Source organism: Betta splendens, chromosome 16, assembly GCF_900634795.4.
Source record: "Betta splendens chromosome 16, fBetSpl5.4, whole genome shotgun sequence".
Taxonomy (NCBI): Eukaryota; Metazoa; Chordata; class Actinopteri; order Anabantiformes; family Osphronemidae; genus Betta; species Betta splendens.
The window spans coordinates 20,565,307-20,577,947 of NC_040896.2; the positions used below are offsets into that span (position 1 = coordinate 20,565,307).

Below are 12,641 nucleotides of genomic sequence, written 5' to 3' on the forward strand. Positions count from 1 at the left end.
GCTTTTCCCTTTTTTATTTGCTCTAAAGCAACTAACGGGGCCTGAGAAGTGGCTCTGCTTCAAATTGATGTTTGTTTTGAGGGAAGAGGCGGCGTAATGAGAGAACACCGGAGCATAATCGCAAACTGGACCGTGCAAATGGAGGCGTCTTAGAGGGAAACGCCGGGCCGAGCTGTTCGGGCTGTTTATTAAGTGAACCAAAGGAGAACTAATGGCGAGGTTTTTGCTTTTCGCGTCAGAGCTTTTGAACTGTGGGACGGCAGCGCCCCCGCGTTAAGCACCGGGGTGCATTAGCTTGTCTTCAAACAGATGCTGTCTGATAGCGGTTTAGGCATCACTTATTGATTCTGCTGGAGCATCGAAAGGGGGAAAAAAAACTAGGTTTATTTCTAAATGAAAAGACCGAGTCAACAACACTGGCGTTTCCTCCCCTGGGAGCAGAATGGAGAGATTTGAATGGCTTAGTGGGATTGTGGAGGAAACAATGGGTTTGTCAGAGATGGCTTTAAAGCATTTACCAAGGCATTTGTTTTTCCTCCTGTTGTCAGCAGTGGCTGTAGCGTCTTAAGAGGCTACTTTAGACCACCGCTCCTGGTTTTGGACACCAGATGGTCGAGCCGCCATTAGGCCGCTGTGACAGGCTCGCCGGAGCGGCCGCGTGTCACTTTCCACACCAGCTTTTCACAGACACGTCGTCCATTGGCGCCATCATCTCTCGGCTATTGTATGATCACACAGAATCGGCAGCGTCTGGACGAGTAATCGTAAAGCTTGAGTGCAGCCCCATCAGCAACCAGTACGGAGCAACGTGCATGTTAGAAATATGGCCCAATTAAAGCCGTAATGGCTATAAAAGAGGGGAAATGGCTGATTGTTTTAGATTGTTTCTTTTTTTTATGAGCGGAGAACAAAGACACGCGAGACATTGGACTGTGCTGCAGTGAACCTGAGCAGCGCTAATAAAACATCTTTACCCTGGATCCTGTGTCCCCGCTTTTAACCAGGAACCAGCCGGGGCACAGTTTCTGGTCCTAATGATTTGATCAGGACCCGCTGAGCTGGTCTTGTGTCGAACACGGCAACAAGAGGCGCAGCAGGGGAAATGAGCACTGCAGGACACATTTCTAATCTTCACCACTCCTCGCTAATCCACTTTGAGCGGAGAAAGTGGATTTGGTGTTTATGTGTGCGCAGGAACCTGGTGGCCGGTAAACACGCTGCTGTGGGATCACAGGGCGAGGGCATGCGTTTGCCTCCACACATCATGCAGCTGCAACGTGTTTCACAGTAAAACTGACACAAGCATGAAAAACATGTATATAACTTTATCAGGCTTCTATCAGTGTCATGTGTCTGATTTAAGGAACACAGCAAGATCCACTAAAGCTACGATGATGATAATAGCATATGTGTATAATCGGCAATCACTTACTCAAGCTGGATCTGGATCAGTTTACTGCCATTAATGTGGTCTGTGATGCCACCACCTGCGTGTGTGGAGTCTGCAGGTGATAAATGCCAAGCAGAGCCTGACTTTGCTGCAATAAATCTGTCTAAATGAACGTGTCCAATAAGGAACATATGTACACACATACACACACACACACACACACACACACACACACACACACACACACACACACACACACACACACAGAGCTGCATTAGCTGTAATGTTTCCACCCCTCACTTCTGCACCATTTGACTGAACGGTACCATCTGCTCCCAGAGGAGGTAATGGATCAGCTGTGGGCGGGGCCTCGACTGTCGGTCCAACGTGCGTCGTGGTGTCGTGTCGATTATCAGGCACGGCTCAATAAAGTGTTGATCGCGCCTTGTTTGCGCTGTAGGCCGCACCTGAAAGTCACGCGTGTGGCAGCTGCGACGTGCCTCGTCGCTCGTGATCAACATCACACCACGAGGCCCGACGTGCTGCATGTGTGTGTTGTCAGCCCATCACAGTCTGTAGACACTCACCTCCATCACTGTCATGAAAGCTGCAGAGATGAAGTTTAAGGATTAGGTCCTCATATCTTTCCTGCCGGCAGGTTCTGAGTTACAGTAAACTGCTGACTCAGGCTTCTTTAATCAGTTAATGTAATAAGTTTCCCCACGTTTTTCAAGTTTAGCGTAAGAGGATTCTGGTTTCTCTTTCATCTTATGTTTGTAGAAGGATTTGAATGCACCAAGCAAACAGTGGGAGCTTCCCAGACTGCGGTCTGTCCTGCTGATGTAAGAGAGCACCGCATTTGTTTACTCGCTTCACGTTGACGGAGCTGCATTAGACAACCCCCCCCCCTCCCGAGGCCCCTTCACCGTAACGGGGCGAGGTAAACAAAGCAGAATCATGAAGTGGATAAACTTATTAGCAACTTATCATTAAACAGACTCACATCTGCGCTTCCATTTTTGGACGGCGCAGAATTAGAGAACGTGTCAGACAGCGACTCGGGGGCCGCGCGTGCATGCGTGTGTGCGTGCATGCGTGTGTGCGCGCGCGCGTGTGTGTATGGGACCACACTTCACACACTTGTTTGTGTGGGAAGTTTGCGCTGATGTATTGGTGGTGGCAGGGCAGCGGTGCAGAAGGTGCTCTGAGGGGAGGAAGGCGGGGGAGAACGTGAGAGACCGGAGAGGACTGGACTCCCCGCCTGCCAGAGCCGTGCTGGGCCAGACTGGCGCTGGCTCAGCGTGGTGGCAACAAGGACGGCACAATGACAGGCCACCGGCGTGTTGGACACAGCTCGCTGGGATGCTGCGCTGTAACATGGATGTTTGCTGCTTGTTCAGACGGTGCAGATCATGTGCAAATGTAACGCTCGCATACAGTATGTTCATCCATGACATGCAGGAAAGGGCCACGTCTGGGAGCTGGAGTAATCAGTCTGAAAGGTCACCCCCCGACTGTCAGTGTTTACTGTGGTGGAGGTGGAACAGCTTAAGCCTCTGTGTACTGTACAGCACAGCCTGGACGTCACACGTAGGGTTAATAAGGTTAGTTGTTCAGATTGTCTGAGCAGTTTAAATGATGTGCAGAGTAGTTAGTGGAGCAGCGAGAGTGAAGGGCTTTGATCGGAGCAGTCACAGTCTTGTTTGGATGTGAGCGCTTTATATTCCTTTTATTAAGACCTCTCCGTGGGCACAGGTGTTCTTCTGGTGGCCTGACATCAGTGATGACAACAGGCACAGAGCAGAAAAAGAAGAAGGAGAAGGAATGGAGAGCACTGAATGAGCCCATCATCCGTGCACCTGAAGCTCCAGATGTGCCGCGTAGCCCGCTCTCACCGTCTGCACCAGGATATTGTCTCTCAGTCTGTGAGGCTCATTAATACGGAGCAGCTGGGCCGTTCGTTCATAATCCTAATGACGGTCGCTCATTGTGAGGGAGGTGGGCTCCTCAAGGCCGAGCTGCAGGAAGATAACACATGTCCCATTTGAGCGACGCTGCGGTGGGAATGTCAAGCGTAGCTGCCTGCGTAGCGCTGGCCGCTGTGGCAGGAAGACGGGCTGGTGGGGGCCGCAACCACGGACGCAATAAGTCAATCAGATGTTGCACTGGGGCTGGTACAAGTTATAAAACCAAGTTGTGATATAAAGTAGTTTATGTAATAAACCGTTCAGCCATGTTATAGCCACTTAAACATGAATGATGGTTGAATTGATGATGGAGCTTTATTAGTGGTTATATATGAAATCAGATAAAAGTGTCAGACTCTCCTCCGTTTTAGTTTTTAGATACTGATATATTCTTTAGGCGGCACGGTGGTGCGGTGGGTTGCACGTTGTCCCCGTGTTTGCGTGGGTTCTCTCCGGGTTCTCCGGCTTCCTCCCACAGTCCAAAGGCGTGCATTAGGTTGATTGGCTTCTCTCCATTGCCCGTAGGTGTGAGTGTGTGAGTGAATGGTTGTCTGTCTATGTGTTGCCCTGCGATGGACTGGCGACCTGTCCAGCCCGTAGCCAGCTGGGATAGGCTCCAGCACCCCCGTGACCCCGCACTAGGGAGTAAGCGGTTAAGAAAATGGATGGATGGATGGATATATTCTTTAGATAATGTAGTTTTTATAGAAATACATTATAAATAAATATATAAAATAAAGTAGATAAATAAATAAGAAACCAGGCAGTCACATAGATTCTGGCTTTAGCAGCTCAGGTTTTGGCCCCTTTTTCCTCTGTTTCCAGTGTTTTACCTTAAGAAAAGCAAATGAATCCACTCACTGAAAATCCACACCGGGTCCGGCTGCATCAGTGTGGTTCAAACCTAAGCATCGGGTTTGATGACGTCTGCTGCTCGGGGGGTTACTGGACACGTTGGTACGTTTGCTGTGTAAATTTGCTCCATTTTGCGTGAACGTGTTTACTGTGGATTCGAGTGGACTCATTAACGGTGTCTCAGCCATGTTACAGCCAGTTCACCCATACTGGGCATTCTTAGCCATGAGGAGCACAGAGCAGCACCATCCATCACCGTCATTTATGCATATTTAAATGAACATGAATGATGAGAGAATTGATTATGGAGCTTTATTAGTGGTTATGCATGAAATCAGATAAAAGGCTCAGGCTCACCTCTGCTTTAGTTTTCAGACACTGACAGATTCTTCAGATAATAAATAGGAAACACATTTGAACTTTGTCCTGTCTTTTTTTATTTCAGTTTTTAAAAGCTTGTCAACTTTTTTCATTACCACTGTTTAATTTGACTGGAAAGCATCACATGCAGTTTAGATCCTGCGTTTCTGCTCTTCGGCAGTGATCCAGTGTGAGAGGCCGTTGGCTGTGATTGACAGCTGCCCAGAGTCCTCCTGGGGGCTCTGTCCTCATTTGCCATGACTGCCTCGACTGTCACTTCCCATTTGCAAACTATTCTGTCTCTCGCCAGCCCTTCAAACGCGCTTAGATTTGTGTTGTGAAATCTAGACTCTGTCCATGACACATGTAACATCCTGTGTGTATCAGTGTTATGTTCGCCTTCATTGCTCGGTCAGATTTTTAGTTCTTTTTTCTTAGAACGTCTGTGGGCATGAGAAAAGACGATATGAAGCTCGAGTTGAGGTCAGTTCTGTTTCCTCTGCATTCGAAGGAGCAAAGGTCGTCCTGAAGCTGTTATTGGGTCAGTCCCACGCAAAACTCACTCATCATCATTGTACGACCTGAACCCAGTTGCTTTAACAAAACAACATTAACACATCACTCCTCCAAACACACATTCTGATCCCTTTCCTGCATCTGGTGTTCTGACCGGCTGCTGCCAGTGACACCAGTGGTGACAGATGTGGCTGCCTCGGGCCAGTCACTGTGTCTGCGGTGCAACAGACAGATGTGCAAGCGAGCAGCCAGTGCGTGAAAGTGCGACTGTGGAGCGTCCAGCGCTCAGGCTCAGGCGACTGTGTCCTGCGGTGCACTGATGGGTTCAACGAACATGCCCCAAAGCCTCTGCTGTGCCAGTAGAAGTCGATCCCAGAGGGCCTCAGGCCACAATGCTAGTGATGACACACACAGGCTCTTTGCTGGTTCAAGGACGGGTAGAAAGGACCTATTTGTTCTCTTTTTACGTGCTGATGAGCCAACACACAACACGTGAGCAAACCATCCGTCCGAGCTCCGAGTCCGACGGGAGGCTGGTGCCGATCTGCCCTTCAGACGTGCCGTCTGCGAAGGAGAAGGCGGCGGCAGCAACATCTCAGGCCCGCTCCGTAAATTGATTTTCTGGCTCCCAACGCCGGGCATCGCTTGTGAACCAGTGAGCCTGCTGCCCACACGCTGATCCCAGAGCTGCTCTAACTACAACCAGGCTCATTAGTTGAACGTGAACATGGAAACAAAGATCTTCACAGAACACGGGGCGTACGCAGAAATCATAACCAGAATAAACACAGTTTCAGCATGTTCTTTTCAAGAATAGGTTATTAGCTACAAAATGCTATTTATAGTAAAAAAAATGTCTTGAAATGAACTGTCTTCTTTGTCTCCTAATCTCTTATAGGCCAAACAAAGCAACCAGAGCCACTCAGATGACTAAAGTCACCTTTCTACAAAGAAAGAGACATTTTTTCCAGAAAAATCACTAATTATTATTTCTGTATGTACAGTAATTAAATGATCTACCATTACCTGCAGTGGTTAGTGGCTGTGGGAAACTAAACACTTCAGGTGCTTTGACAGATGGTATTCATGATATTCCTTTTCATCTCTCGCGTTTCTGTAACGTTCTGCCGCCGCCGAGGCTCCGTTCGTGATTTCTGCGGCTCCGCGGAGCCACGGCGGTGTGACGCTGCATCTCCTCCGACCAATGGCGGCGCCGCCTGTCGCCGGGCGCTCGGCAAATAAGAGCAGGACCGGGGCTAGCAACGGGGAGGGGGGGGGGCAGCGGGGAACCGCAGTCCCGGGGCCCGGCGGAGACTCGCTGAATCAAACGCCGACGGCTGCGTGTGATCGAACAGCCGAGTCTGACGGGGTGCGTTTGTTTTGTCACCGTGACGGGGACAGAGCGAGCGGAGCGGAGCGGGCACGTGCTTTCCTTCCCTCCGTGTCTGTATTAGTTGCTTGAATGACGGAGCGGCGGAAAGTGAGGGAGGAGAAGCCCCAGCGGCACAGGCGGGCGATCAACAGTGGAGTTTTATCTGCTTCTCCTCGTGTCAGCCGTGATCATCCTTCTGCTGTTCAACCAACAGCCAGCGGCTTTTCATGCATTTTACAAAATGAATATCTGCCGTTAACTGGGAGATTTCGTGATAAAACAGAGCTGTTGTGCGTTGTTGACGGACGCCGCTAAGTGGGAAATGATCCGACGCGGCTGGAAGGCTGTTTGTCTGGTGAGGAATGAATGCGCGTGTGACCAGTCAGGCGCTGCTTTGGTCCGAGGGTCAGAGCGGGTGGAGGTGGGGGGTCAACCCACGGTGAGGCAGGATCCCATTTCCAACGCTCTGTTCCATTTCAGCAGAACTCGTAACAGTGAACAGTGAATCGGTTCTCGGCCGCCCGTGGATGATGTGCCGCTGCCCTTTAGCTGCGACTTCCGCAGGAGAACGGCCCCACTTTAGAGCGTCGTTGGTCACAGCCCTCTGACACAGAACGGTCGCCCTGGCATTTAGCGAGCGCGAGGCGGCGCGGGGCGTCGTGCGTCATTACGCCGAGATGTGTGACAGCGGCGGGGCGCGTCCACAGGCCTCATCAGCATGCGTGGCCACAGGCCGCCGTCGCGCGCTCCTTCTGTGTGTCACGAGCTCCGCTCGAGTCCGGCGCCGGCCGCGAGAGTCCACTCGTCCGCGGCCCCTAATTATCATCCAATGGACGGTGGATGGAGAGATGATCAGCACACACTGCAGAGGTTATTAGCAGACAAGCAGTGTCCTTGTGTGCAGCATAATGTGTTTGTCCAGGTTTCACATGATGAGGACGTCAAACTCTATTTCGTTCTTACAGTATAATAACACATATTTGATTTGTTGAAGCCGCTGGTCCAGCTTCATACGTACAGTACAGGTGGTTGTCACTTGATCATTCATGGCAAATAGTCATATTACCACACTGGTAGTGGCGCCGCTGTCAGACGGGTCACCAGAGTCGGACCCGGGCCTCCTCCCTCGGCTTTAAATGGCACCGCGCTGCTGCTGCTGCTGCTGCGTGGAAACACCACTTCCTGCCGCTCCCGTCGTTGCTGAGAGGAAGCAAAGCGAGGGGGGGGGTGGGGGGTGGAGCAGCTCCTTTTTTTATACGTCTAATCCTCCTTAGCAGGGGAGCGATAAGCATGTTTTGACTTAGCCCCAATTTTCCTGTTGTTTACGCGCCCGGTGCCAGACCACGTGGGTCCCTGCGGAGTGGGATAATCTCGGCGATGCCGGTTTGGCAGGACCGCTGCTCTGTAGCCGCCTATGGCCCGGGTCAGATCAGAACGGCCCGCGTTGGTTTGCCTTCACCCCCCCCGTTGGGTTTGGTCCGTTTGCTCATAGATAGAAATCTGTCAGAGCCGGCGGCTTTGTTGACACGAGCCGCTCATTCCTCTCCGGTGCTTATAAGCTCTTCAGTTGCAGGGGAAATGGAGATCGGTGCGATCACGGCTCAGGACGAAGCCTATTTACCCAGAAAAATAAAAAACAGCCCAAATTTAAAGCGGTGGAGTCACAAGGACCCAGATCCTCTGTGGTGAGAGGGAAAAAGCCTTTTAATCTCTCTGCAGTTTCCAGCCACAGGCCTTTTCAGACTCCGAGGAGGAGGTTGGAGGAGGACACGTTTGTGACGTAAAGGAAGCAGACGAGAAGCTGCTGGTGAAGCAAGGCTGTCAGACCGTGCTTCACTTTTCAGAAGAAAACTGGGTCCTGTCACAGTAATGGATTATAATTTGTCCTAAATCAGATGAAACGGTAACTTTGGTTATAATTTTAATCAATTTTACTCTATGACTATGCAAAGGAAAGCAAACTGACGCTGTCTGTACTGAGGGCGTGAACCGGGCCTCGTGTTGACTTTTCACTGTTTGCCTTCCTGCTCGGGTGGAGAGATGCTGTATCTGTGATGTAGTGGGATGTTTGTTTTCTCACTGTCGTTTCCACGTAGCCACTATTTATCCCTAGTTCATGTGTTATAATAGTGAATCTTTCACGTTGTTTGTCTGTTAGGGAGTAGAACCTTGTTCTATGTAAGTGCTTTTGAAACGTGCACATGCAGAAGTCCTCCATTCAAAAGCACTTATAAACTGCGGTAAATACGCACACAATGACATGTATATACTGTTTACTTGTATCCTGTCTGTCTTTTCAAAGTAAAAACATTGATTTCACCTCCTCCCGACTCAGACACACACTCATTGTGCTCTAATAGCACTTGGCCTTGTAGTGCAATGAAACAGAGCTATGAGAGGGGCTTTATGAGACGGTAATTAGTACTAACTCCTCAGGGAGTGGAGATAGACCTCACAGGGCTTTAGACATGTTCGCTCTCTCTCCCGCTCGCCCGCCCGCTCGCTCGCTCTCGCTCGGGCTCCACAACCATTAAGCAGCAGCAGCAGGTCTCCGCTTTTCACTCACTCTTCAACCTCATTATGTGCCATCCGAACGAACGGCATCCTCACAACAGTCATTAGCACATTCAGGGGGTTTATCAAGGCCAACTTTGTCCGCCTTGGTTGAAAATTGGTGGAGCGCTTCCCCACACGCAACTCTGTGAGTAACAGGAGAAGAAAAATCAATAAAAGTGAAACAAAAAGGGAATGCAGTCCATTATGGGCTTTTCCCGGCTTTGGTGGGTCTGTTTGTGGAGGTCAGCTTTGACGGAATAGACTTTCTCCTGGTGTTTGTTGCCTCCTCTTCAGCAGGTCTGGACTGACTGGAGGAGGGGGCACAGCGTCAGCAGGCTTCCGTTGCTTTTTCAGGGCTTTTTTCAGGCCTACAGACCTTTGAAGACATTCGTTTTAACTTGTTTTACAATATTCATAAACCTACAGTTCTTTACCGCTGATGCTGTGGGATTACCTGTAGATTAGCATAGCCACGACCCAGACCCTGCTAATGCTAATAGGCTTTGAGCTGCTGTTGTTATGGGCAGAATTGACCCAGCGGTACCTTCTGATGCCTTTACATAAGCCGTCTGCTGCTCAGGCCCAGTTCTGCACCCACTCACCCACATCATGACTGCAACTGTCCAGTTTGATCCCGTCAGTCGCACAAACTAACGGCGTAACGCGCTCTGCTTGTCCTCCTGCAGACTGAAGAAGAAGTCTCAGTCAGTGGATATTGCCAGCCAAGGCTTCTCCCCGACCCTGGTGCCAGCCTCGCCCCGCAGCAAGGCTGCACCGCCTGTTGCCAAGACAACCAGCGTCCTCGCAGTGCAGGAGAACAACACCGCCAACTCCCAGCGCCGCAGCCCTCGGTGCGGCGAGCTGAAGCGAGGCTACACCATCGGTAAGCGGCGCCGACCTCTGCAGCGTAGCTGCTGGTGCGGTGCTGGTACTGGTACCAGGCCGCCATTACTGCGGTTAAAGGCAGGCGGGCGAATCAGCAGCCTTCCTGTTTCACATTTACCATCATAACACTGGCCTTTTAGTGCATTTAAAGTGTACTTACTGAACTACTGTGGTGCCTTTTAATGCCCAGTTATTGCATTATCAATTGCTCCGGGCTACTGACAAAGCGCTGCTTATTATTCTGCGCGTGTATTCCAGTGGGCAAATATTTGAAGTTCACACACTGTCTGAACTGTTGAACTTACTCTGGCAAAGCCCTCTGTGTCGCATCCGCCCAGCGCCTCCACCCAATTTCTCATCTTCCAATTCGCGTCCTGCCTAAAAAATTATAATTACCTGGCTCTGATAAGATTTATTCCTGTGATGAGTCCTATTTTTGGGTGGGGTTGGGGGGTGCAGCTGTCTGCGGTGGGTCTGCATTAGCGTCGGGGATTGTGGGCTGCTGCTGCTGCCAGTGTAAGTACACTTCGGGGAGCCGACTTCTCAGACATGATGAAATGAGTTTGAGCTAAACTAATTCCAACCCGTAAGCGTAATGCATGTCTGTTCGCTTTGCTGATGTGATTCACTCTGCAAAAACGGACGCGTGTGAAAAACAAGAACAAGTAAATGCGGATGAAAAAAGAAAGATCGCTATTGTTTTAGATAGATAATATAAGAGCAAGTCATCTGCACCGACCAGAACCATCTGGGCCCCGTATCATCCAGAGGACTATTTAATCTAAAACTATTATGCAGCACACGATGAGTAATTGTATAAATAAAGAATAAATATTTAACAGCAAGGCTTAACGGCTACAAGATAGTTAATATTATGGAGGAGAGTGATCGTAGGAATGAAAAGCTGTTCTCCATGATGTCAAGCAGCTGATGCAGCAGCGTCCTCTCCACAGTGACGTTCCACAGAGGAACCACTGCTGTAGTGGGTCAAAGGCCTTTTCCCTGCGCTCCTAAATGGGTCGATACCGGTCCCTCTGCAGAGCAGCGAAGGGGGAATGGTCTGTAGCAATTGAGAGCAACAGTATGGCAGCGAAGCCTCGTTAGTCGTGAACTGGCTCTATCAGGTTGCGTAGACAGAGGGTTCAGGGGCGGGGGCGTGAGGGAGAAGGGGGTTCTGTTGGCGCTTTGACTGCCCACGACTCATTCCACACTTTGCTGAACCTAGTTAAATAAATCTGGACCTAACAAGTCCTTGAGAACAATGAAAGATATGGATCCCACCGGAAAAAGGTAATATTCCTCACTGCAATAGTCCAGTAGAAGTTATTGTCCATCTGTAACTCAACATACTGTGACACCAAAATGAACCTAATCTCAGTGTGAAATTGCCTCTAATTGCCAGAAGGGTCTTAGAGATTCTCATGCAATCTCGATTGTTCCATCTTTCGTAAGCTGCTCCGTCAGCTCTTTTCTGATTTGACCCTCTCTCTGCTTGTGGCCTCGGGCATCATGTGTTATTAGTCATGTAAGTGACTGCCCGCTTTGAAGCGGGGCAGCGCAGGGCCGGCCGGTGTCACTCAGGCGCAGGAGGAGAGTGGAGAGCAGCGCCGGAGTCACACTGATAAGGGTCCCGCGGAGTCACGGCGCATCGACTGGGCTCCTCGGGCCCAGAACGCTCCGTGGCCGCCCAACGCGGGTCAACCAGCGATAATCGATAAAGGATAAAAGCTCTGCGAGGCAGGTGGACCGATTGTTGATATTCCAGCCCGCTCTTATCATCCATTATCCATTATTGGCGGCGCCGGCCCGTTTTTAACAGCGCGGGGTCAGAAGTCGCAGTTATTCAGCTGTTAAATGAAACGCGACGGTCACTGGTGCCTTTACGGCTTTTAACTACAGCATGAGGCTCTAAAGCGTGAGTCATAGCAGTTAATCATTGGCTCTCCAGCTACGGTAGCACAGTCTGGATCAGACGCTGGCCTTTTCACCATCCGAGCGCAGAAACACGGCATATGTCAGTCATTTGGGCTGCAGCTCCTAATGAGACCGTGATGAGAGAGCGGCTTCGGACGTTATCACGCCATTCAATGGTCATTATCAGTGGTTATCAGCCCATACGTATGAGCCGGTAGGTGCCCATCTACCTGCTGGCAGCGGTGAATAGGTGCGGTAGATCGTTGTCAATGATCCGTAAGGTTGATCACGGCTCGGATGATTTAACCAGCAGAGTCAGTAGGGGCGCTGTTGAGCGGTTGTTGTTCCGACGGGAGGACCGAAGTTTTTGATTTTGATTTATTAGCGAGCATAACTTAGCAAGTAGCTAGCGGTATTGTGTTAGCTAACTGTAACCTGAACCCCCCACCCGTTATCCAGCCCTAACCCTAACCACAATAACCTCTAAAGCTGCTTAACATAGCAACTTAGCTAGCTGTTAGCTGTTCGCGAGGAGGCAGAGCAGGCACCTACTGGCCCATTCGAATGCGCTGATAAGTTCTGATCAGCCCATTCGTAATGGCTGATAACATCCGAAGCGGTTGGATGAGAGGCCGCCATGTCCCTCCACTTCCTGCCTTTGAATAGCATCCGCTCTTTTCTTCATCATACAACCCAGGTCGAGCTGCTTGCACAGGCTGATCAGGCTAATTTATTCTAATGGGCTGGTAATAGTGTAGCGGGCGGCCTGATGCGCTGTCTGCCAGCCTCAGACAGACCTGTCATTAGAGCCGCGCGGCGCATTCAC

At 50.4% G+C, this 12,641-nt stretch overlaps 1 protein-coding gene across 6 annotated transcripts in view; it reads left to right on the top strand.

Moving 5' to 3' along the window:
- The window catches only part of oxr1a (oxidation resistance 1a), an 89,869-nt gene that overhangs the window by 25,522 nt on the left and 51,706 nt on the right, over positions 1-12,641 (top strand). For 5 of the 6 annotated variants that reach the window (XR_008692743.1, XR_008692744.1, XM_029127958.3 and 2 more), the window contains one exon: positions 9,703-9,899. Coding sequence is in view for 4 of the 6 variants with exons in the window: in XM_029127958.3 (XP_028983791.1) it covers positions 9,703-9,899 (197 nt within the window). In the remaining 2 variants the exon portion in view is untranslated. Of the gene's footprint in view, positions 1-8,340; positions 8,364-9,702; positions 9,900-12,641 lie in introns of those variants that run through there. The other variant, XM_029127959.1, reaches the window with a different exon arrangement.